Source organism: Solea senegalensis, linkage group LG10 (assembly GCF_019176455.1).
Source record: "Solea senegalensis isolate Sse05_10M linkage group LG10, IFAPA_SoseM_1, whole genome shotgun sequence".
Lineage (NCBI taxonomy): Eukaryota > Metazoa > Chordata > Actinopteri > Pleuronectiformes > Soleidae > Solea > Solea senegalensis.
Genome location: NC_058030.1, coordinates 14,854,419 through 14,876,432, shown reverse-complemented (window position 1 = coordinate 14,876,432; position 22,014 = coordinate 14,854,419). Strand labels below are relative to the sequence as shown.

Here is a 22,014-nt window from a genome sequence, read left to right as displayed (position 1 = left end):
TCATTCTCCAACTGTGTTACAAATATTGTTCTCCCAAAAAGAAGAAGATAAACAGCTTAAACATGACTTGGCTAAAATGCTTTTGCTGATTTTTATTCACATTTTTACAGCATGTGCATAGTGAACCATGCTATACATACTGTATATAGGATTTTTGTATTGTATCGAATACTATATTTTTATATGTCTGATATTGGATCCAGGGCCACACGGTTTTTGTAGTGGTCAGCAAGAAGACCTGGGTTCGAGGTGTATTTATAATCACAATTTACATTGAAAAGAAAACTTTCATTTCAAAGCTAAAGCTGAGCAAACATTGAAGTGTATAGACGTTTTATTCCCTTTTTTTAAAAGACAAAGGTGCATTCTTTTGTAGTCTTAATTGCTCTTATATTTTATTTGTTTGTATAGTTTGTTATATAGGTCATATGCTTGTTGATGTGCTTCAGTGGGAAAGGAACAGATGTTATCAATCACATTAACAATGGCTGTGTTCAGATCAGTGAACCAGTATGTACCCTTAAACTCACTCACTCATGTTCTACTGATTTATCCTCCACATGAGGGTTGTGGGGGGCGCTGGCGACAATCTCAGCTGACATAGGGCAAAAGGCAAGGTATGCACAAGTGAGGACGCTAAATGGAACTCAGCTGTCATTATTTACACCTGTGACTTTCCTACTGTCAGAATGACTGCTGTTCTATTTAAACAGAAGGACAAACATTGGTGATTAAGCATATCAAACTGAAGAATGAGAAAGTGAGAGCATTTTTAGTTGTTGTTTTTTCTTTGTTATTTTATTATTGTGCTTCCTTGGGGGGGCTGGATCAAACACCAGATGCTCAGCAGTCACACACAGAGAGCTGTATTGTATACAGGGCAGAGATGCCACCACCTACACTGACGACAGCCCCAGCAGAACAGAATCCACATCTCAGTGAGAAGTTGCTGTGTGAACAACAACAGCTGTTTTCTCAATGGGGAAACTTGAATTTTTTCACATTTTAAAGCAACAGTTGCTCTGCAATCATTGTCAATGTATATTTTATAATATACTTCACATCAGTCTCATTGCAGCAGGAACAAACATGTTCTCTGCATGTGTGACAAAGTCATACTGTGTGTGAATATTAAATTCCATTTAAAAGAATTTAAATTGTGATATTTCCTGACATTATGTCATTGAAAATGTCCGGTGTAAATGGAATATATTCCTTTTCTTTGTTGTCCAGAAAGTAGAGCGGGTCTTTTATGAGATTTGGGTTGAAACCTTCCTCCACCAGCTTCGTCTTCATAAGCTTGTACGTGCCCGTTACCTCCAACGAACTCTGGAACAATCACAGTGCAATGAATTAATATGAAAGTAAATAGATTTGTACATTATTTAATGGAATCATGCTCTTAACTGTATAGTAATCATGAAATATTTTGTAAAAAACGCACCTGAATCCTTATAAAGCGTGGTCTTGCATAGGTCGGCAGGAAGTTTTCCACGTGTTTATAAATGTCGGCGGTGGCAAATTTGTGTCCGTCTTGTAAAGTGACAGCAGCCATTCCAGCTCGTCCCTCCTGACCTGCAAAACAAACAAACACACATTTAACAAACAAACAAGTAGTTACGAGTAGTTAGAGGCAGCAATGTTAAAAACTGTGACAATGTCAAACTGAACGGAGGATGAGAGGTGTTAACACTGCAAAATGTGCTACTTTTTTGCACTTTGTCTTCTGTCCTCAAAGTGTAACTCGTCTAAACATTAACAGTCAAAGTGCAGGTGGAGGGTTTCTTTGCAGCCACAGTCAGACAAAGGGCATAAGAAAACAGAGACTCTTTGTTTTTTGTTTGTTTGAATGTATGTATAATGTGCTATCAGTTGTTCAGAATCTCAACCACAGGACGCACTATGTTACAGATAATTCAAATTCAAGTGTGTTTTAGGTTATTTACCTGTGTTTTTAATATGCGTACAGATGTTTCTTTATTCTTTCCTTTATTTGTCTCTTATAAACCTATATTCAGTGAAGCTGTTGGCCAGAATAGCGTCAGAGTTCACATAGACTGAACATGATGGACAAATCACTGTGTTAGTCTGTACCCTCATTGTTCTCTCTGATAAAGTTCACTCTGAAATGAGTTGCACATCAATAATGTGTTGCAATTTAGGCTATCAGCTCTGTTTTGACCTTTCCTCCAGTTGATTTTTTTTTTTTTTAACGCAGGTTTTGTCTAAGTTTTGCCCAAGCACAGGCTGTATCCACACAAGGATTTGAACTTTCACACAGAACCAAAGGTCGACTCACTGATATTTTCCACATGGCCGACATGAAAAAGACAGACTTTTGTTGTGTAGGACAAAGTTATTATAGTTTACGAAAAATAACAAAATTACAAAAACTGTTAACTGAAAAAAAAGTAAAAACGTAAAGTACAAAAAACCCTGACAATTAACTTAAAATTAATTGTGTGTTTAGTTCGTTTAACTAAAACGAACTAAAAATGTGCTTAGTTTTTGTTGGTGGAAACGTATTTTATTTTGATTCATTCATATCAATGTTTTTTTACCTAAATCCTAAATCCCCCTCGCCCAATTTGAATGATTAAAAAAGTAGCAAAGGGTTTAAATATTAGGTTTAAAATCACATGCCTGAAAAAAAAATTCCATATGTACTCAGCCATATACTGTATAATGCTCGAAGAGGAGAATCTGTGCATTTGCTTTAAGCCGGATTTTTTTGCCTGTATACGCGTCGTATATTAACTAAGTTTATCTGTCTGTCCTTGCTCTTCCTTATTATTTTCAATGCTGCACCTGTGAGAGGAAATTTACCTGGCACTTTGACTCCATACACATTGGCTTCTTTGATGCAGTCAGCCAGTGTGATGACATCAGCCACCTCATTAGTGGCCACATTTTCTCCTTTCCACCTGTTGACAAAAGTAAAAAAAAAAAACATCATGCATCATGTTTGTACCTGGCTGTGACTGAAACACAGGATGAACTCACCTGAACGTGTCTCCAACTCGATCGTGAAAGTAGATGAAATTGTCTTCATCGACACACAGCAGGTCGCCCGTGTTGAAGTACGTGTCTCCTTTCTTGAAGACGTCATGTAGCTTCTTCTTCTCCGTCTGCTGCAGGTCTCCAGCATAACCACTGAACGGAGTCTTTACTGTTATCTTAGACACCATCAGTCCAGGCTCACCTGTGGAAAGTTCACATATAACAACAACAACAACAACAACAACAACAAGAACAACTCTAATGTAAAGTATGTCCACAATTTCTCTACATGATGATTTTACAAAAGCGTCTGCCTTTACTTATCTATTATCCAATTCCTTTTTTTGGCCTAAAATTGTCAAATATGAGGACACAAAGTTTAAAATTCTATAATCTATATCTATAGTCTACATCAAAGATGCACCTTTGTCAGCCTCTATGCAGAAACCAGATGAATCCCTTAACGGTTCCTCTTTATCGACATCATATTTGATCACAGTATATGAAGAAAGCATCTGCAAGACAATAAAAAACAATTTTAGTTAATTAAATAATGTTATCATATAATTATTATAATGTAAAATGTCAAGCAAAAACCACCACCTTGATAAGGAAGTTAATTCGTCCTACAGCTCCGACTTTGCCGCAGTAATTCATCAGAAACAAATTCCCCTCTGTTGCACCGTAAAGCTCTTTGATTTCAATGTTTCCAAACCTGCTGTTGAATTCCCTCCACACATCTGCTCTGATCCCGTTACCTATTGCAAGTCTTACTTTGTGTCTGCGGTCACTGAGTCTCTGTTAGGAAACAAAACACAGAAACAAGGTTTTTGTCAGGTTTGTTTTTCTGGTGACTTAAATTTGTCATGAGTGTGAGTCCTAACACACACACACACACACACACACACACAACAAACCTTTGGTGAGTTGCAGAGGTAGCGCATAATTTCACCTATGTACTGTATGACAGTGACGTCATATTTTCTGCAGTCGTCCCAAAACTGAGAGGCAGAAAATTTGCTCCTCAGTGCCACGACGATACCTATGAAAACCAGCAGGGTGACAAAGGACAGACATAAAGGATACAGTGGGTGATAAGTTCGCTTTTTCTTTTTGTATTTTACAGTTTTAGCAACAAAACACTTGGCTACATAGAAAAACCTAATGTGGCCTGTGTGGCTACAGAGCTCTACAGCAGGGTTTCTCAATCCTTCTCAATCCCAATTTTGCGTATTCGTCCTGTCGAGGCTGAGAAGAAGTTTTAAAACAGCCAATTATATTAAGATTAACCTCATTCATAATCCAAAACACTTCCCAGCAAATGTATCATTCACTACAATTGGACTGTGATATAGGGCAGCAACATCCAGCTGCTCTCACCCTCACCCGGATCTGTTGATATTATCTGTTGAGGACTTATGAATAATTACCAAAACACTCTACATGACCTTCCTCTTCTGTCTCAGATAAAGAGAAGAGAGACATGAGATTAGATTTGTTTCTGCAATAATCCTTGATCATGGATTCTGTTTTTCAACGTAGCCTTACTCATCTAGACTGTATCCAGGCAGCTTGGAGCTGTGTGGTGCACGAACAGCAGCAGCAGCTGTGAGTGACACATGCAGGCAGTTGGTCAGACAGTGGTTTAGGGAGCATGTTAGTCCAACAGTGTGAAGCTGCCTCACTTTACTAATGCTATGTAGTTGTTGTGCCTCCATCCGTCGCTGGGTGAGATAAATGAAACACTACTATACTAAGAAAGTGGGAATAATGTGAAGCTGATAGGCTTAATCAGCATTGAGTGATATCATTTGACAACACTACAGTTTTAAGCCAACAAAAACCTTTACCCAAAAGCACACATACCCCTCTGAATGGCTCCAGTGATGCCAAGGAAGCCGGTGCTGTGATACAGAGGGAGGGTGACATAGATCACATCGTTGGATTTCACTCCTGAGAAAAGCTGAACCATGGACAAGGCCCACACTTTGACATGTGGGACCACTGCTGCTTTAGGAAGACCTGGTGAGGACAGACCACAATTGCTTACATTTGCTTCCTTGTACGGTGTAATCGTGCACATGACAGCACCTGATGTAGGTCACCTGTTGTCCCAGATGTGTATATGTAGGCTGCTGGACTCTGCAAAGTCAAATGTGACCTTAAATCCTTGGACAGAGGCCCAGAGGAAACCTGGCTCATTTTGTCGGTGAAGCTCTGCACGCCTGCAGTTTGACATCTGTCAGTCAGGATGTAAACTGTGACCTGCTGCTCCAACAGACTGGGCAGAATCTCCTCCACAGCGTCCTGCAACTCTGGAAATTAAAACAATCAGAAGGTTTGATTTAATCCTTATCCTAAGCAGCAACTGGTGTGTTTACTTCCCTGCAGTGAAGACAGTGAGTTACTTTATAGATTATGAAGCAGAGGTTAGTCGTTTATCTTAAAAATCTTAAAGCTCCAGTTGGGAACCTCTATCACCCCCTGTGGACTTCTGAGTAATTACCAAAACAGACCTTACCCTGTGATCTAACATTACTTACCAGTAAATGATGTGTTGTATGTAATGTCTTTTAATGTCGAATCACTTGTCCACACAAACTTCTATTTTAACAGATGGAGGACAAAACAAAACTGGCCGAACAGATCGGCCTTAAAAAAGTGGCATCATTACAATATAAGACACTGATAATGAATGTCTTCTACCTCCATTTTGTGTCTGCACCACAGGTGTTGTATACATGTAAGAGATTATTTTTAATCTAAATAATAGATACATGAACTATTAGATGAAAGGCTACAATTTTAGTGCAAACAATGTCTACACACGTAAGCAAATAATAATAATGCAGTATAACAACAACTTGAAGCTTACCAGCAAGACTGAAAATTAGGAACCATTTATTTAACTGTTTTTTTTTTTTTATGACTGTGGGTTTTGGGATTTAAAAATCAATTTCCCCCAAAAAAAGTTGGGACACCAAACCCTACAAAATCTAAATGATGTGATTTGTTAATTCATATGAACCTTTAATAAACAGTCAAAGGGAAAAAAACATTTGTTTTCTGATTTTTCTTAGTTTTCAACATTTACAATGTTGTATAGTATTTGCGTTGAGTTTGTATATAATTTGGAGACTATACTTTTTTTCTCAACATAAACTAGAATCAATGAATTTGTTTCACCTGCAGCAGCCACCAGGGTTTTGGCTGTGGTGCAGTTGAAACAGTGTAACAGAGACTTGGATCTGATGTTGTAGTTGAGAAAAGCGGCGGAGCAGCCAATCTTCACCAAACCCAGCCACAGCCACACGAACATCGGCTCGTTCCCCAGGAACATCGCTACCGTGTCGCCTTGTTTGACGAGTCCGCTCTGCAGAAACACTCTGGCGGCTTGGTTGCTGAGCGCGTCCGCGTCCCGGTAGGTGTAGGTCTCATCTTTGAAGAGGATGAACGGCTTGTGTGGCTGCGTCTTCACCGCGTCCAGGAACGCGTCCAGGATGGTGTAGTTGGTCTTCATGTACTTTAAAATGCTCTGTCTGGATTTGAAGACGGTGAGCACGAAGCGGACATCCTGGATAAAATAAGGGAAGCGCAAAAAGATGAAGAGGAGGAGGAAAAGAACAAGTCCAACTGCGCACACTGTGCAGGCGAGCATGGTGACCAGTGGACTGTGTAGTGGACTATGGCTCTCGTTTAAATTTTCGTGCTGAAGGAAAGGAGGAGGAGGAGGATAACAACTATGTTGTGTGTAATCTGTTGTGTTCAGTGTCTTGGTTTTCTGAAGTTTAACCTTTATAATGATTTGTGTGTTCTTCTGGGGTTTTCTTCAGAATCATAGCTTTGTGAGGTCAGAGCTTCAGAGCCCATATATTTAGTTTACAACTGTAAAAATTGAACATTTACTTTTGAGGAATGAGAGCCAATGAAAAGACCAACATTTGTGTCAGCGGTTAGTTTTGAATCTAGGTCAAAGGACAGTTTGCCATGTTCCAGAATGAGCTCTTCTAAAAAGTAAATTATAGTGGATAGGATTGAATGTGTACCAGTGGACATGTGGCAACTAACAGTTATTCTTTCAATTATTTTGTCTAATCGGTTAGTTGCTAGGTTCCAAAATTCCAGAAAATGTTGATCTGTGTTTCCTAAATCTCAACACCCTCAAACTATTTTTTTCTTTTGTCCACAAACCACACATAATCAGTTTTTCTAGTTTCTTTCTTATAAAAGAGCAGCCCTAGTGGACATTACAAAGACAAAGACATTTTTTGATTAAATCTTAAACCTTGGCTTCCATCACAAACAAATGATTCTTTCCTAATTTGCAATAAAACTTTGAGATTTATTCAAAGAACACAAAACATTTAACAAATAAATGTACAAACATATAAAACATTTAAAAGCTATGCACAGCATATGTCTTTAATAAAAGTAGTATAAAAACTATTTAAATATGAAAATGTAAACATACTTGAAGCTGCATTGCTGAGAAAGTGATGACGAGGAGGAAAAATCCCTCGGAGTGGACCAAATTTTATACAGTGGTAGTAAGCTGCCATATTTAAGGTTTCAGTGGGGGCAGGACTGGGGCTTTGGACACAAAGACATTTTCCTTAATATCTTGTATGTAAATAGTAAAATATCGAAGGAGAGTCACCTGGACACTCATGGACATTATCTTATAAGAACCTATTTGAATATTCATGCAAATCTGAATTAAATGTCCCTAAAAGAACACCATTTACTTTCCTTTTTGACAGGAACAGGTTTACAATATGTGTAACAAATGTCATGCAGAAGTGGTTTTAACCTTCACATCCAACCTGCACAACAAAGTGAATTAAGGCATTTCCCAGTAAGTCAAACATTAATTCTAACACACACACACACACACACACAAAATATACTGTAAGCCACTATTAAAGGCACTCTTTGGCAACAGAAATAAGGTTTAAGCTCATCTTCCTATGATACCTCATACTTGCCCTTTATTTTTGTTGGTATAAAGGACTGTCAAAGCCGCTGTCCTGCTGCCGCTGTCTCAGCTCAGAGAACACAGGCCCAGAACAAACGTCTTGCTGCTTCACAGACTCCGAGCCAGGGATGGGTCCTCTCTGTGTACTCGTCTTCACACTGGCAAAGTTTAAGGTCTGTGTTTGAGGTGTCCTCTTGACAATATCGTTATAAACCGTCAGGTCAGATGCATCTGGAGAAAGGCCACCAAACTCTCGTAAGTCGCCGGCTGAGGTAGCGGAAACAGAGAACGGCCGCACTGGCTCCACTTTCCTCCCCGAGTAGGAGAGTCTGGGAATGTGGAAGCTTGTGTCCGAGTCGCTGCTGGTCATGCTCCAGTCCACCCGTTTCATGTCTCTAATGGGAGCCTCCTGAATGAGAGCAGGTTTGGTCTGTTGCTCCGAGTCCTGGTGGTGGTCCGCTGTGCTAGAGTCTGTTTCCTGCAGGTACTGTTTCCTGGTCTTACTCCTCACAGAGTTTGCAGAAGTTTGAGGTTTCATGGCTGCTTCTACGTTCTCCTCCTTCCCACATACATGAGTGTCCTGGTGGCTCACAGGTTCAGTCCAGGCTGCTGCAGCACCCACTGCGGCTGCTTTCTGCTCTGTATCCACAGACGTCTTTTCTCTGTGGGATCGCTCAGCTGCTCTGATGCCTGGCAGCTCAGGCAGCTCAGGCAGGACAAGCTGGTTCTTATTGGAGCCTGCGATTCTCCCTGGAGCGCAGCCAGTGGTTGATATAGCAGTTGAACAATCTGCCAATACAAAACACAAATCAACAACACATTGATATTTAAAGAAAATGCAGTCCTCGAAAAAAATGACTCACTTGGCAAACTGTAGTTCTTTCCAGATTTACTTTTGGTGGGCGTCTCCAGCACTTTAGCCATAGCTGCCAGTTTGCTCGCAGCATTCATTATTTTCTTTTCAGCTCTGCAGAAGATGAGAAAATCAATTTAATTAGCCTGAGGAGTCATGGTGAAGCAGGCAAACAAACAAACAAACAAACAAACAAACAAACAAGTGACAAGTATAGCCTCTTGCCCTGTGGTATTTCCACCATCCTCCAGTAACTCCTGCAGACAGGTCAAATAATACCGCCGCATCTTTCTGGCAGTGTCCTGTCTCTCCCTCTGCACCTCCATGCGGATCATCTCTGCTGCTCGCTCCCGACTCTCCTGAAGGTAACGCAGCATGTCCGCTGTTGTTCAAAGAAAAACAAAAAACATCACAGTTATAATCTGTTTTTTACCAAGAACATTTGAGAGGAGATGATTTGGTATTTGCACACCACACACTACTATCATCAATTTAGCACGTTAATATTTTTCAAACTCGTATGCAGTCACTCTGAGCTTTCAAATCAGTGTCTGAGTTTCACTGTGATATAGCAGATTTGTTCATACCAGAGTCGTTTTTTCTTTGTTTCTCTTTCCAACGGGTACACTTTCTATGTGTTGCTAACGATGTGACGTTAATAATTAGCAAACATGCATAACTGGGACTGTTTACAAACAAACAGGACCTTCCTTCAATCTTCAAACTGCCTGTCATACATTCTTAAATCCATTCTGGAGAATCTGAATGTGGTGAAGATTAAGCTCCTATACCAATGAAGCTCTCCCCACCTGTTTCCTCCTGTTTTCTTGTCCTTATAATTTACTGACTCTATACATTACCTGACTGAAAAAAAGATGATAAATCAGTAAATAATCACCAACCTCTGATTTTCTCTACAGTGGATAAGTATTGCTGCTTCATCTCTTCGAGGCCTTGCTGAATATTTTGCTGATGATCAGAACTCCTGTGAACAAGAACATTAAATATATTGATGTTAATGATGAAACAAATAGCACTCCATATGTATTATTATTACTTTCACCAAGGAGGTTGTTTTTACACACATATGTTTGTCTGATTGCAAGCAGTGTACCTCAAAAAGTAAAGGATGCATTTTGATTACATTTTCTGGGGATGTAAGTTATGGCCTATGGTCTGAAATATGTGCCGGCTACAAACAAAAACACCAGCTAAGAAATGATAAAAACAACACAAACCTCGCTTCTTTGACCCTCTTCACTTCCTCTAGCTGCTGCTGATAATCCTGCTTTGCCTTCTGTAGGCTGCATTCATGCTCATCTATGAAAAACAGTGTATCCCATCAACAAAGAGGCACAGAGAATGTCATTTTTTGGAGATCATTTAAAATGGATAGAATAAATATACCTTTAAGTTGCTGCATGGCAGTTTTGTGTTCTCGAACACTGTGCTGCAGTTGACGGCAGGCCTTCTCCAAGTGTCTCTGCAACTCCTGATTCTTCTTCTGCAGTTTACTTGAAGTCTCCGTGCACTCCTTTTTGCAACGAGCCAGTTCCTTTCTCTGAGACAAAGAGTCTGGACAGTAGTGGACAATATTGTTCAGTCAATTTGTTGATGGGTTAATCAAATCTGTTGACAATTTAACTTTTTTATTATCCATTGTTTGGTTATGCTCAAATTACTGTGTTTCATTTCATGTTCTTATTTTAAGTCTTCTACCAAGTGGTTTTAAATTTGTGAAGCATTTAATAAGACGTGCTACGTAAAGATCTTTATTATTATTACAATGCAAATGTATGAAAGCATATCATTTTCTTTGCATTTTCTATGCAATTTACACTGTTAAAAATAAGAAGAAACTAAATGAGCTGTGATTGAAAAAGTGCTGACATACTTTGGATTTTGTCCATTTCTCTCTCATGATGTTCTTGTGTTTCTTTCAGCACACGGCCCAATCTCTCCTCACTTATCTAAAAAGGTACAGAAATTAAATCATGAAGGTAAAATCAGCTGAAACGTTCCCAGAGATCAGAGACACATTCACATCAGTGATACATTAATGCTGCAGCACATAACCTTGCCAGCTCTATGCACTGCTACAGTTTAACCTTTGCAGACTCTGCAAATGAATCAGCCATTGAGCTAACCGGTCCTGTTAAACCATTGACAGATGGCACCACTTCATTTAATCATAGACGAGAAGAAAAGTCAGTAACAACTCACTCTCTTCCACTCCTTCTTGGCCTGAGCTACGGCTCTGCTGACGATGTCTATGCAGGATGTTTGGATCATGTGTGCTAATGGATCCTCGCTGCTCCTCCTGGGGTTGTCACTTTCCTGCTGATCAGTTCTGGAATCTTTGAGAAGTTGTGCTTGGATATCTGCCAGCGCAGACTGAAGCTCCGTCATTAGGTCACTCCTTATCTGCTGCCTCTTCTCTGCCTGCCGACACCTCCACTCCTCCTCTCGGGCCCTCAAAGTCTCCTGAAGCTTGGCCTCCATCTGCAGGAGCAGCTCTTTATTCTGGAGTTCGGCATCATCTCTGGCTTGCTCCAAAGCCTGTTCCAGCTTCTTTTGCTGCTCTTGCAGTTTGGTTTTGTGCGCTTGCTCACTGCGAGCCTGAATGACTGAGATCTCCTGCTGTTTGTCTCTGTTCCATGCTGCTCGAGCTCCGGCTAGCTCAGCCTTCAGCAGGGCGGCTTGCTTTCTCCTCACTTGCTCCAGCTGGCTCTGGAGAGTTGCCACTTCCTCTTGTAGCTCCTCCATCCTCTCCGCTCCACAACTCTGCTCCTCCAGCTGGTTATTGTGCTTTTTAAGCCATTGCTCTTCTGCCTCCCTCAGGGCCTGGGTTACCTAAAACATTAGGAGAAATACACAATATAACAACAGAAAAGGGGCATGACATGTGGTAAATAGATAAAAATGATCGTACCTGTTGCTCAGTGCATTTTTCCTGTTGTTCTTCCCATTTCTCCTTCTCTCTTTGGAGAGATGCTTGGTATTCTGGTAATGAACCCAAATCCTCAACCCAGTGATTGTATGCTCTGGTCACTGCACCTTCGACCTGTAACACCAACACACACACACATCTATGTTCACTACTAACTCTGACCTATTGAAATAATAGAAGCACAAGTCAGAGGAGTCCTCAAGTTACAGAAGAAAGACAATAAGTACCAATGTGAGAGTAGGGCTTGGTATCAAACATCAATGCCAACATTCAATATCAAATTTCGATACCTAAGGAGTCAATCTCATCAGTGTTGAAGCCAATAAAAAAGCAGGTCGCTGTCTAAAAGTATTTATGATTGGCTGTCGGGGTGTGCACAAAGTCACGACCAGAGACAGTGTGTGTGTGTGTGTGTGTGTGTGTGTGTGTGTGTGTTTTTGTGTTGTTTTTTGAAAGGATGGTGCTTGTTTAATGAATGAAGATATGTTAAGAAGATCTTAAAAGAGACGCAACTAATTTAATTGAAGCATTGATAATACCAGGAATAAATTGGAGAGCAGAAAGTTGCTCCATGTTCAATTGCAGGTCGGCATCAATAACATGTCTTTCTGTTTCCATAAGATTCCATAAAAGTAACATCAAAAATAATGCTATATAAAAAAATATATTTGAATCATTATCCAACTCTAGATGAGAATTATATGTATAAGACAGCCCAGTGACCTGCTTGGCCATGTCCTCCAGATGTATTTCTTGAAGATCTCGCTGGGTTTGTTTCTTGGCTTCTTCCAGAGCTTTGCATTTCACTTTATCAGCTTCCAGTTGCAACTGTTGTTTCTGGGCATGGAGCCTGGAGTTCAGCTCCCCAACAGTAATCGTCACACCTCTCCCTTCAACCTCATCTGTCTGACAGGATCCTTCAGCAGTCTCTCTGTGTTTCTCTCTCCGAGCCTCCTCAAGCCTCTGGGTCCAAGTTCTTTCCATCTGTACAGAAGCAGGACAAAAATGTTTCTAAGTCAAATTCCTTGTTCCTCTTATTCAAGTTCCTTATAGAACTTGAATAAGCTGGTTAGTAAATAAGTGAAAACATACCTGTTGCAGATCTTCCTTACAGGCAGCCTTGGTTGAGGCCACATGAGAGTTCACCTGCTGCTGGATCTCTATCTCCTTCTGTTTGGACCACAGAGCTTTTAGCTGGTTTAGTGACGCCCGATGCTGAGCCTCGAGCTCCACCCTCAGCTTCTCCACAGCTCTATCATTCTCCTCTCTCATTTTTTGCTGAGAAGAACAACCAATAACAAATCATTTTTCAATATTTGTTTGACAAATATAAGAATCATGTGAACATTTGTTTCTCATAAAACTTTCCATACACAGGGTCCATTATTTGTATACCTCATTTTCTCTGATCAAAGCTTCCTCCTCGTCCTTGTTCTGCGTTCTTTCTTCGAGCATGTCCTTTTCTTTGCACACAGATATATAGCATTCTTGTACAGCCAACAGTTTATCATTGGCCTCAGACAGCTGGGTCCTGTATAGGAAGACACGTGTTTACAAGTAGGAAAGGTTTGCAAAGGTTGATTTAAGTTGTGAGTGGCAGCAGTGGACGGCTTACTGTAACTGTTGGACCTGCTGCTGGTGCTGCTCAGTCAGCTGTTCAAGCTGAGCGTCATGTTCCAGCATGAGCTCCGTTTTGACATGGTTCACCACATCGTCCCTATACTGCTGATGAATCCGCTCAGCTCTTCATGAAGAAACAATGATTGTATACGTGAACCAAAACAAGCACTGCTAAAGAAAAAAATTATAATAGTCATTAACATCCTCCATGTCTTACCTCTCAGCAGCCTCCTGTTTTTCTTGGTCCAGCTCCTGGATCATCTCCCTCATCTTAGTGCACAGCTCTGAGTTGGCAGACCTCACCTTCTCCTCACTCTGTTTGAGCTCTTTATTATTTTTCTCCAGTGCCTAACAATTAGGACAGACCAACCATCATTCATGATTTCTTGCAAAAACAAAGAACACGATGAGTTGTAATAATCAGCTGCAACTAACCTCCACTTGTTCCTGCAAGTGTCGCTTGTCTTCCTGTAATCTCATCAAATCCTTCTGAGACTCTCCAGTCATGTCTAAATGTTTCATCTGGCTTTTCTCCCTGACCTGCAGACATGCAATTTCATTTCTTAAAACAGGTTTATGGATTATGCTCTGGCGTGAGAGTAGGGGACAGGTGGAAGAGAGTCTGGAGAAATACAAGGAATAGAGGTAGAGAAAAGGGATGAGTTTAAATAGCTGAGGTAAACCATCTAAAGCAATTGACAGTGCACGAAAGATGTGAAGAGAGTGCAGGCAGGGTGGAGTGGGTGGAGACAAGTGTCTGGGCTGATGTGTGACAGAAGGATAGCAGCAAATTTGAAAGGGAAGGTCTATCAGACAGTAGTGAGGCCATCATGTTTGGCCAGCTCAGGTTGAATGGTTTGGAGATAAACTGAGAGGCAAGTTTGAGATGGTTCGGTCACATGCTGAAGAGGGATAGTGATTATATTGGACAAAGGATGTTAAAGATGAAGCTGCCACGCAGGAGGAAAAGAGGAAGACCACATAGAAGGTTCATGGATGTTGTGAAGGAGGACATGAGGACAGTTGGTGTAACAGAAGAGGAGGAAGATATTTATACATTATGCTCACACACTATTTACACCAGGTTTGAGTTGCCTATTCTTTAACAACACAATAATGAGTTCCTTTCTATTCCAGTCCAGTAGAAACATGTTGTGGGAAAACATCCAAATATGTAATTGATCTATTTGTTTTTAATAAATTCCTAATCTACTTGGACAATGTTACACATCTTAGCCAGCAGATCGAGATTATGTCAAGTGTCTGATCATATAGTGCAGATTTCTCACCGAAGAGCTGAGCTTGGCTTCATCTAATTGAGTGTGCAGTTCGTTCACTTGGCTCCGACAGTGCTGGAGCTCTTCCTGCAGCTGACTGATCTTCTGCCGCTTCCCCTTCAGACTTCCCAGGCAGCGCTGCATCTCTACTCGCAGCAGCCGTAAAGCCTCGTCCTTGGGCAGCTTGGAGTCTGACAGGTGAGTCAAGGCCGTGCTGACAAATCAGTAGGGAAAAATTAGATTTTGGCTCAAAGAATCATGAGCCTAAAATTTTAAATGAACTGACAAGGTCACGGTATATGCTAGCACTAACATCATTGACTAAGGTGTACCTGTGAAGTGTGCCATTTTTCCTTTTCTTTAATCCTAAATCCACACATGATTCAGACAGATGGTTCTCCCAGTCATTATTTAGGTCTAATGCAATGACACCATGTTGTATAGCAGACTCATACAGAGAAATCTGATCCTTTAAATCTGCCAGATCCTCCTTCAGAATAAAACAGAAAAGCAAATAGTTTCATCAATTAAAGTCTTTTGGTTAGTGATTCAGAAAAGAACAGAAAAGCAGGCAGCAAACCTGCAAGGCTTTGTTCATGTTTTCACTCAGGGCCTTGGCCGATTGAGCCTGTTGTAGTTTAATTTGCATCTGACTCATCTCCTGCACTGAACCTGAAGAAAACAGAACCACAGTGGATAAAACTTACAATTTAGACACTGGTAAAGTTAAAGATCAGTGCATAGAAATTGTTCAATGAAGTCCAGATAAAGACCCCTGTATTCACCTGTCTGCAGTAGTTTGGCACACTGTTGTTGATTCTCCTCCAGGCTCTGAGTGAGAGTGTTGATAATTCTGGCTCTCTCCAGTTGCTCCTCTTCTCTCTGGCTTTCCAACTTCTTCACCTGCTCTCGTAACCCCTGATTGACATCGGTCTGAAAGTAACAGTGGCAGAATATATTGGTTAGCCTGTTGTTGCATTAATGTAACTTTCCTTTGCCGCAGAAGACAGAAGAGCTGCTCACCTGTTCGCTCAGGGCCTGACAGGCAGAGTCCAGCTTCTGCTGCAGAGCCAACAGTACAACCTCGTGCTGTTCTCTGATGACAATGAGGTCCCTGTCGTGCTGCTCTCTCGTTTTGGACAGGGTGTCAGAACGACAAAGTTCCAACATCTGCTGCTTCATACTGTCCACTGCCGCCTCAGCCACCCTCTGCTTTTTCATGTTCTGCAAGCAAAGGGAAAACTATGCTATTAAACTGTCAGTTAAGATATTAATGCTGCCTATTCCAGTGAGCCCTTGACACCTGATATAGAATACAAAGTTCAACATTTTAGTGAGATATTTACTAAGTTTCATCAGATGTTTGGGCCTGCGCAGCTACCACTACATTTATTTTAAAAGCATTAGGGAAATCAAGTATTGCTAATTATTGCTTTCTCAAAATGTATATGTTGCAGCTTGATTTGCATTGCATTTATCTCCTGTACTGTACCTATAGAGACCATAGATCCACTTCATTAATGATGTACTGAACACTGTCTTTTTCTTTGCTCTAATCAATTAAAAGGGAAACAGGAAAAGTTAGGGTAGTGTGTGTCATCACAGAACTTACCTCATGGTCTCTCTCAGTCAGAATCTGTATTTGCTGCTCCATTGCCTTCACTTTGTTTTGCATATGAACCTCGTTCTCCTTGGCCTCCTCAACCAATTTGCTTGATTCCTTTAGACTTACTGCAAGGCCATCCTTTTCATCTATTGATGACAAAATATGATGATGAAAACGGTCTCATGGGAAGCACATCCATCAAAGAACAAGGGCACAACGGGCCAGTGCAGGACTCAATGTTTCTAAAGACAGAGCAAGGCCTCTTCTCAGCCACAGGGGGGCAGATATGTCACAGAGTGAAAACATAAACTAAACCATTTTCATTACCAAACTTAATAAATTACTATAATACAAAGACACACAGACTGTAACCCATTTGTAAGGAGTCAAACAGACTTCCACAATAAGTCATAACATGCAACATAAAAAGTCAAACCTCCAAATATCAAAAAATAAGACCAGTGTATTTTACAAGCTTGATTATGTTCCGCAATAAAGTGAAGTGCAACTCACACCTGCCTCTTTAGAAGATAAAACTGTGAAAAGTACCTTTGACAATTGCAAACTGATGATCGATGTATCTCATATTGCGCCTTGAATCTTCCAGTTTTCGCTCCAAGTCTTCAATTTGCCTCTGCTGAGCTTTGTTCAAAACCTGCAGTTGTGCAAGCTGCTCCCTGTCAGCAGTTTCTGAAACACAGCACAAAACTATTTACACTCATAAGATCATTTATATGGCTGGTACCTTTTTACTTTATAATTAAAATAATGTATTTTTTGCACATATGTCCACATAACTGAAGTTGAGAGTTGAGTGAGTTGTTATTACTCTTGCAAGAGCAGGTGAAAGCAATAGAATATTTCAGATTCCTATTTTTCACCCGGACAGATTTGCTCAGCCAGTTCAGCAAACGGCCGCTCAGATCAATTCCTCAGCAACTAATAAAGTCAGTAGTACTCACGTTGTGTTGAGTCGAGGAATTCTCTTTGTAGATGGTCAAACTGATCACCTTGATGTGTGGCCTGTGAGTGAAACATCTTTGGCTGATGAGGATTATAGTTGGCCTTGTACTGATTTACAACTCCAGCTCCAGGCTTTAAATTTAGAAAAGCAAAGGCAAAAAATAACACAACACTCAATATCACACAATTCACACCAACCTAAGACCCTGCTGTCGCTTTAGTGGTTTGCAGTAATTAAATTATCTACTCACTTGAAACTGATTCCTGGCGTTGTGGTCCCCGTGGCTTTGTGTGTCTCTGTATCCTCCTTCCCCATTATATTCCACATGGTTGTTGGTGCTTTGAGAGTATGGTTTACACTCAAACTCTGTGGAGAATTCATTAGTCTCAGTGGATTTTTCTGTGCCCATGCTGGTGTAGGTGTAGTCCTGGCCCTGGGTGTACTGGTGATCCTCTGGCTGCTGGACCCAGGTGTGAGGTTGAAGATGCCGCTGCTGTCCACTGATCTGATCGGCATGATCCTCATAAGTAAACTCATCATGAGAGCCTTGATTGTAGTTGGCTTCATATTGCTTCAGACATTTATTGAAAAAACAGGGATTGAATTATCTTTCAGAAGTTTAAAAATCTAAAAATTTACAGTGAAAACAAACCAACACACAACCTGTTCGTTAGAGGCCGACTTTGGATGATTTGACCACTGCTGAGCCCACGTTGACTGTGGACTGTGTAAAGAGAACAATAAAAAGCAGAGAAATGATTATGCCCTGGTAAACCTGCCTGTGTCACATCCTCCAAAACTGAAATTAATAGTGTCTCAGCAGCACCATCAAGTGCGTTACCTGTTAACAGTGATTTTATTACTGCAGGTAGAGTACTCCAACTCTGGGGTGGAGTCTCTGCTATCCTCCAGCATGTCATCAGGCAGGTCTGTAAGTAGTTTGTGCAGCTGTAGAAAAACAGCACATGGAAATGAGTCACCAGGGTTGCTTCGCAACCGAGTAATAAAGTAACATAGATTTGTTGTAAAAAGGACAGAAGCAATCGCCTGACAGATGGAGAAACAGAATGTGTCAGGGGGCATGTTTGCTTAAAGAAACCAACTGATCTAAAATGTGTGTTATTGTAAGTATGAAGACTCTTAACTGAGAGGGTGTGCTGCTTTTAAAATGTTTTTCATTAACATTTAGGGTATTTCATTTTTTGAAGCAATGACTGAAATAAAGCCATTTTCAACACTCACAGCATACATTACATTACATGTCATTTAGCAGACGCTTTTATCCAAAGCGACTTACAATAAGTGCATTTAAACATGTGGGTACAAACAAGAGCTTGAAGTAAGTAAGAGCTTCAAGTAAGCCAAACTATAAAGTGCTAGTCATAAGGCTTTCTGCTGTCTGGATGTCGATGGGGAGTTTGTTCCACCATTTGGGAGCTAGGACAGTGAACAATACAATATGTTGTGTATACCTAAATTAAAACGTTAGTTCTTTCCAACACAAAAACAAAATTCTCTGACAGTTTCAACCAGCCATGTGGGGCAGAACAAGTAGAGTCTGTAGGACTTACTTCCCATAAGGACTGTTGAATATTCCTCAGATCATCCACTGTGTCCAAAACCAAAAGACCCATATTATCCCACTAACACATGTACAAAGACTGAAGAAATTCTACTTCAGCACTGAAGACCTTCACTGAGAACCATCCAATGTGCCTGGCATGCTCTCAGCTCCCAGTAGCATTCTTGTGTTTTGCTCCCAAAGAAGTTCATTGTTTAGACAACATATATATAGAGAGAGGTTAACTGGAGCAGAAACATTCCAATCACCGGAGACAAACATGTGACACTTCCCTGTCGTGTGTAATAGCCCATATCAAAAGGGAATAAAATCCATGCAAAGAAATAATATTCAAAGTCCTGTTCTTCTGGGTGAGGCAGCTGATTATTAAGGCATTCAGTTTCTTCATGCTTGCTCTGCTCAAGCAAGAGTGGGCTCAAACAAACTCATGGAGGGAAAGTAAGAAAAAACATAGGGCAGAGCTAGTTTCAGTGTGACACACCTGAAAGGAGGTTTTTTTTTTTTTTCTATGAGCCAATAATAGCTCAGGTTCATGGTGCAACAGACATGTAGGTGTGAGTTATAATACAGCACGGCACTTTAGCTGTGAAGCTGCTGGTGAAATTCAAACAGTGCACACTTTAAATGCTTCCCCATAAAGAAACAATACAAACTCTAATCAGAACCCAAGCAACTAAAGCACCAAAAAATGCATAGCTAATGGGAACCAGACACATTTTCAGTAAATAGACAAATGTGTGGTTTATACGTGGTTCCAAGGCTTTTAATAGTAAATCATAAAAATGTATGTCTTAAAGTTGCAACATAAAAGAGTTAGAATTGGGTTACGGTAAGGGGCTAGCTTACTGATTTGCTCAATAGTCTATGCAGGTGAAATGGGGTAATTCTGTATCAGATTCATTTTATGTCTCTAATAGTGTATGATAAGGTGCCAATATTATGCCTCAGTTTTAATGTCAATAACTAATATTTGTCACAGCAGGTAAATGCATACAATACAAGGTGTTGTGTTTGGCAATATTCACATCAACCCCCTTCTAATTGCAGATGATCTAATTATAATACTAATACTAAATTAGACTATTTTAATTCAACTATGTTGATTATTGATTAATCATTTGAGAGTATTTTTAACAATTAAAACAAGCTCACTGATTTTTGAATACTTTCTGGTTACTTGCTGGTTAATTTATCAATCATACAGTAATATCTCTTGCAAACGGGTGGTTTACCTATCCAGAATAATATCAGTTGTTAACTAAATGATACTAAACATAGTCGATTAGAAATGTTTAATTATGCACAAATGTTCCAAGGAAAAGTCTGGGAAAGACTGATTTAGAGCATACTGCAGTGCACAACATACTGCCCATTTGTGGCAATCATTCAGAAACAGCAACATGCAGAGAGTTAATGTGGCTTATAATGACATCAATGACTTCAGCTGCCAAGATAGAATGAATGAAATGTAAAAGGTAATCAAAAGTAATGAAGAAAAAGAAATGTAATAACTTTCCTAAATATGATTATTAAATTTGGCCTGGCTCTGTCATCAGCAACCAGAGAAGCTTTCAGTTCAAGTGGCATTGGTTCCTTGGAATACCTGGAAACTTTGGGCTGCTGGGGTGGAGAGGGAGGGGGACACTCACCAGTGTTAAATTTGGACTGCAGGACCTGTTTTAAAATCTAGTTGCAGGTCTTTCATATTACCAAAATATAATACCTACAGAACTTCACATAGCACAGTTTATAGTATTTTTCAGCAATTTCATTTCTCTCTGGACCTTTATATTAGCTGATGTTTGACAAATAATCTGACCCTGCTCAAGCAATCTGGGATGTGTTGACAAAACTCACAGCTGCACATAAAGCACAAAACAAACAGAACACATGAAACACACACATAAACCAATCATGTTCACAGTGGTGTATGTGCTGTAAGAGTGATCATGCACCTCTTGTTCTCTGGCATAGTCCTCTTGGTCATACTCTTCCTCTTCATGTTGGGTTTGAAGAGCAGCGCTGTCAAAGTCAATAGACATGTTGCACAGACTCCAGGTGTAGGCTGTGATGGTAAAAGAGATACGGGAAAAATACTGTCAATTGAGGGAAAACACAAACAACCAACCAGAAAGTAGTGTGCAGGCTGGGGTGTATTACAGATGTTTTATTGTTTTATTTATCTCTGATGTACACCACTTTGTTTCAGCTGTTGTTTTTGAACGGTTTTATAAATAAAGTTGGATTGGATTGGACAGCTTTCAGTTCCTCTGTAGTAAAAATGAGGACTTGAGATATCCAGAACATAATTTGTCTTTGGATATCTTAAAACCCTTTTTCTTTTTTTTAAATAACAAATGTTCTTATGAATATATTTAATTAAACTGTCGATAAATTGTAGATCTGTAACTCAATTATAACTATTGTTAATTTGAATAAATATAAATAATAATATTCAAGTTCTAATATGCAATGTTAGACATTGAGATTCAAAGGCTTTTATGTAGACAGAAATAACCTGATAAGTCAGGTTAAGCATCATACTATTGTGGTTACGAACACAATACTGGGATCTAATGCTAAAGCTAACCAGTATGTGATGGTTAAAGTTCTATCACTGCCTCATATAGTAAAAAAACAGACATGTAGCTTACCTGTCAATGAAAATGGGACGCAGTTTCCTTGACTTGAGCGACGTTGGGGTTTCTAATATTTGGCATTTACATGACAAATCACTGACGTTAGCTAACTAGCCATGTTAGCTTGTCTTAGCAACAACAACTACAACGGGTCCGACTAACGCTGAAAAAGTGACTTGGCCATGCTTTGAAAAAACCTCCGGCAAACTCGTCCATTCAGAATGGTATGTTAGTAAGCCTGTGTGCGTTTTATGGCAGTCTGTGTGAATGTCATCATTCCGTAATCTTTGTAAGGAAAATTAAACAGACAACCGGCAGCGGATACAGTATGGAACGTCCTCTTTAAGAACAGCGGACTGCCCTCTTTGAAAAGTCGCGGGCATTAGCAGCGCCAACACCCCCAACACACACAAGTTTGCGCTTCAGTCATAGTGGGGACCTTCATAGACCTAGCCTCCAATTCTAACCCTAAACCTAAAACTAAATCGTAACCCCCCCCAAAAGCCCTTTACAGGTGTGCGGACCGGCCATAATATCCTCACTCCGTA

At 40.2% G+C, this 22,014-nt stretch overlaps 2 protein-coding genes and 1 long non-coding RNA gene across 3 annotated transcripts; 1 reads left to right on the top strand and 2 right to left on the bottom strand.

The window, feature by feature from the left end:
• Positions 1–373: 373 nt before the first annotated feature.
• On the bottom strand, positions 374–7,979 carry LOC122775869 (very long-chain acyl-CoA synthetase-like). Its single transcript, XM_044036072.1, has 11 exons — positions 7,975–7,979; positions 6,187–6,827; positions 5,106–5,315; positions 4,867–5,022; positions 3,918–4,042; positions 3,604–3,798; positions 3,425–3,515; positions 3,004–3,202; positions 2,827–2,924; positions 1,445–1,575; positions 374–1,329 (listed from the first exon to the last, which is right to left on the bottom strand). The coding sequence occupies exons 1-11, from the start codon at positions 7,977–7,979 to the stop codon at positions 1,153–1,155; spliced, it is 2,028 nt and encodes a 675-aa protein (XP_043892007.1). The 3' UTR covers positions 374–1,152.
• On the bottom strand, positions 7,322–21,854 carry cep152 (centrosomal protein 152). Its single transcript, XM_044035403.1, has 28 exons — positions 21,482–21,854; positions 20,783–20,892; positions 18,087–18,193; positions 17,909–17,969; positions 17,496–17,816; positions 17,244–17,376; positions 16,831–16,971; positions 16,288–16,427; positions 15,699–15,899; positions 15,461–15,608; positions 15,256–15,347; positions 15,008–15,165; positions 14,688–14,889; positions 13,834–13,938; positions 13,616–13,746; positions 13,394–13,522; positions 13,174–13,309; positions 12,871–13,056; positions 12,502–12,762; positions 11,761–11,892; positions 11,052–11,681; positions 10,723–10,798; positions 10,236–10,403; positions 10,067–10,148; positions 9,731–9,813; positions 9,054–9,210; positions 8,839–8,942; positions 7,322–8,764 (listed from the first exon to the last, which is right to left on the bottom strand). The coding sequence occupies exons 2-28, from the start codon at positions 20,867–20,869 to the stop codon at positions 7,989–7,991; spliced, it is 4,947 nt and encodes a 1,648-aa protein (XP_043891338.1). The 5' UTR covers positions 20,870–20,892; positions 21,482–21,854; the 3' UTR covers positions 7,322–7,988.
• LOC122775510 lies at positions 14,809–16,793 on the top strand. Its single transcript, XR_006361116.1, has 2 exons — positions 14,809–14,873; positions 15,679–16,793. It is a non-coding gene; the product is annotated as an uncharacterized LOC122775510 (long non-coding RNA).
• Positions 21,855–22,014: the final 160 nt, after the last annotated feature.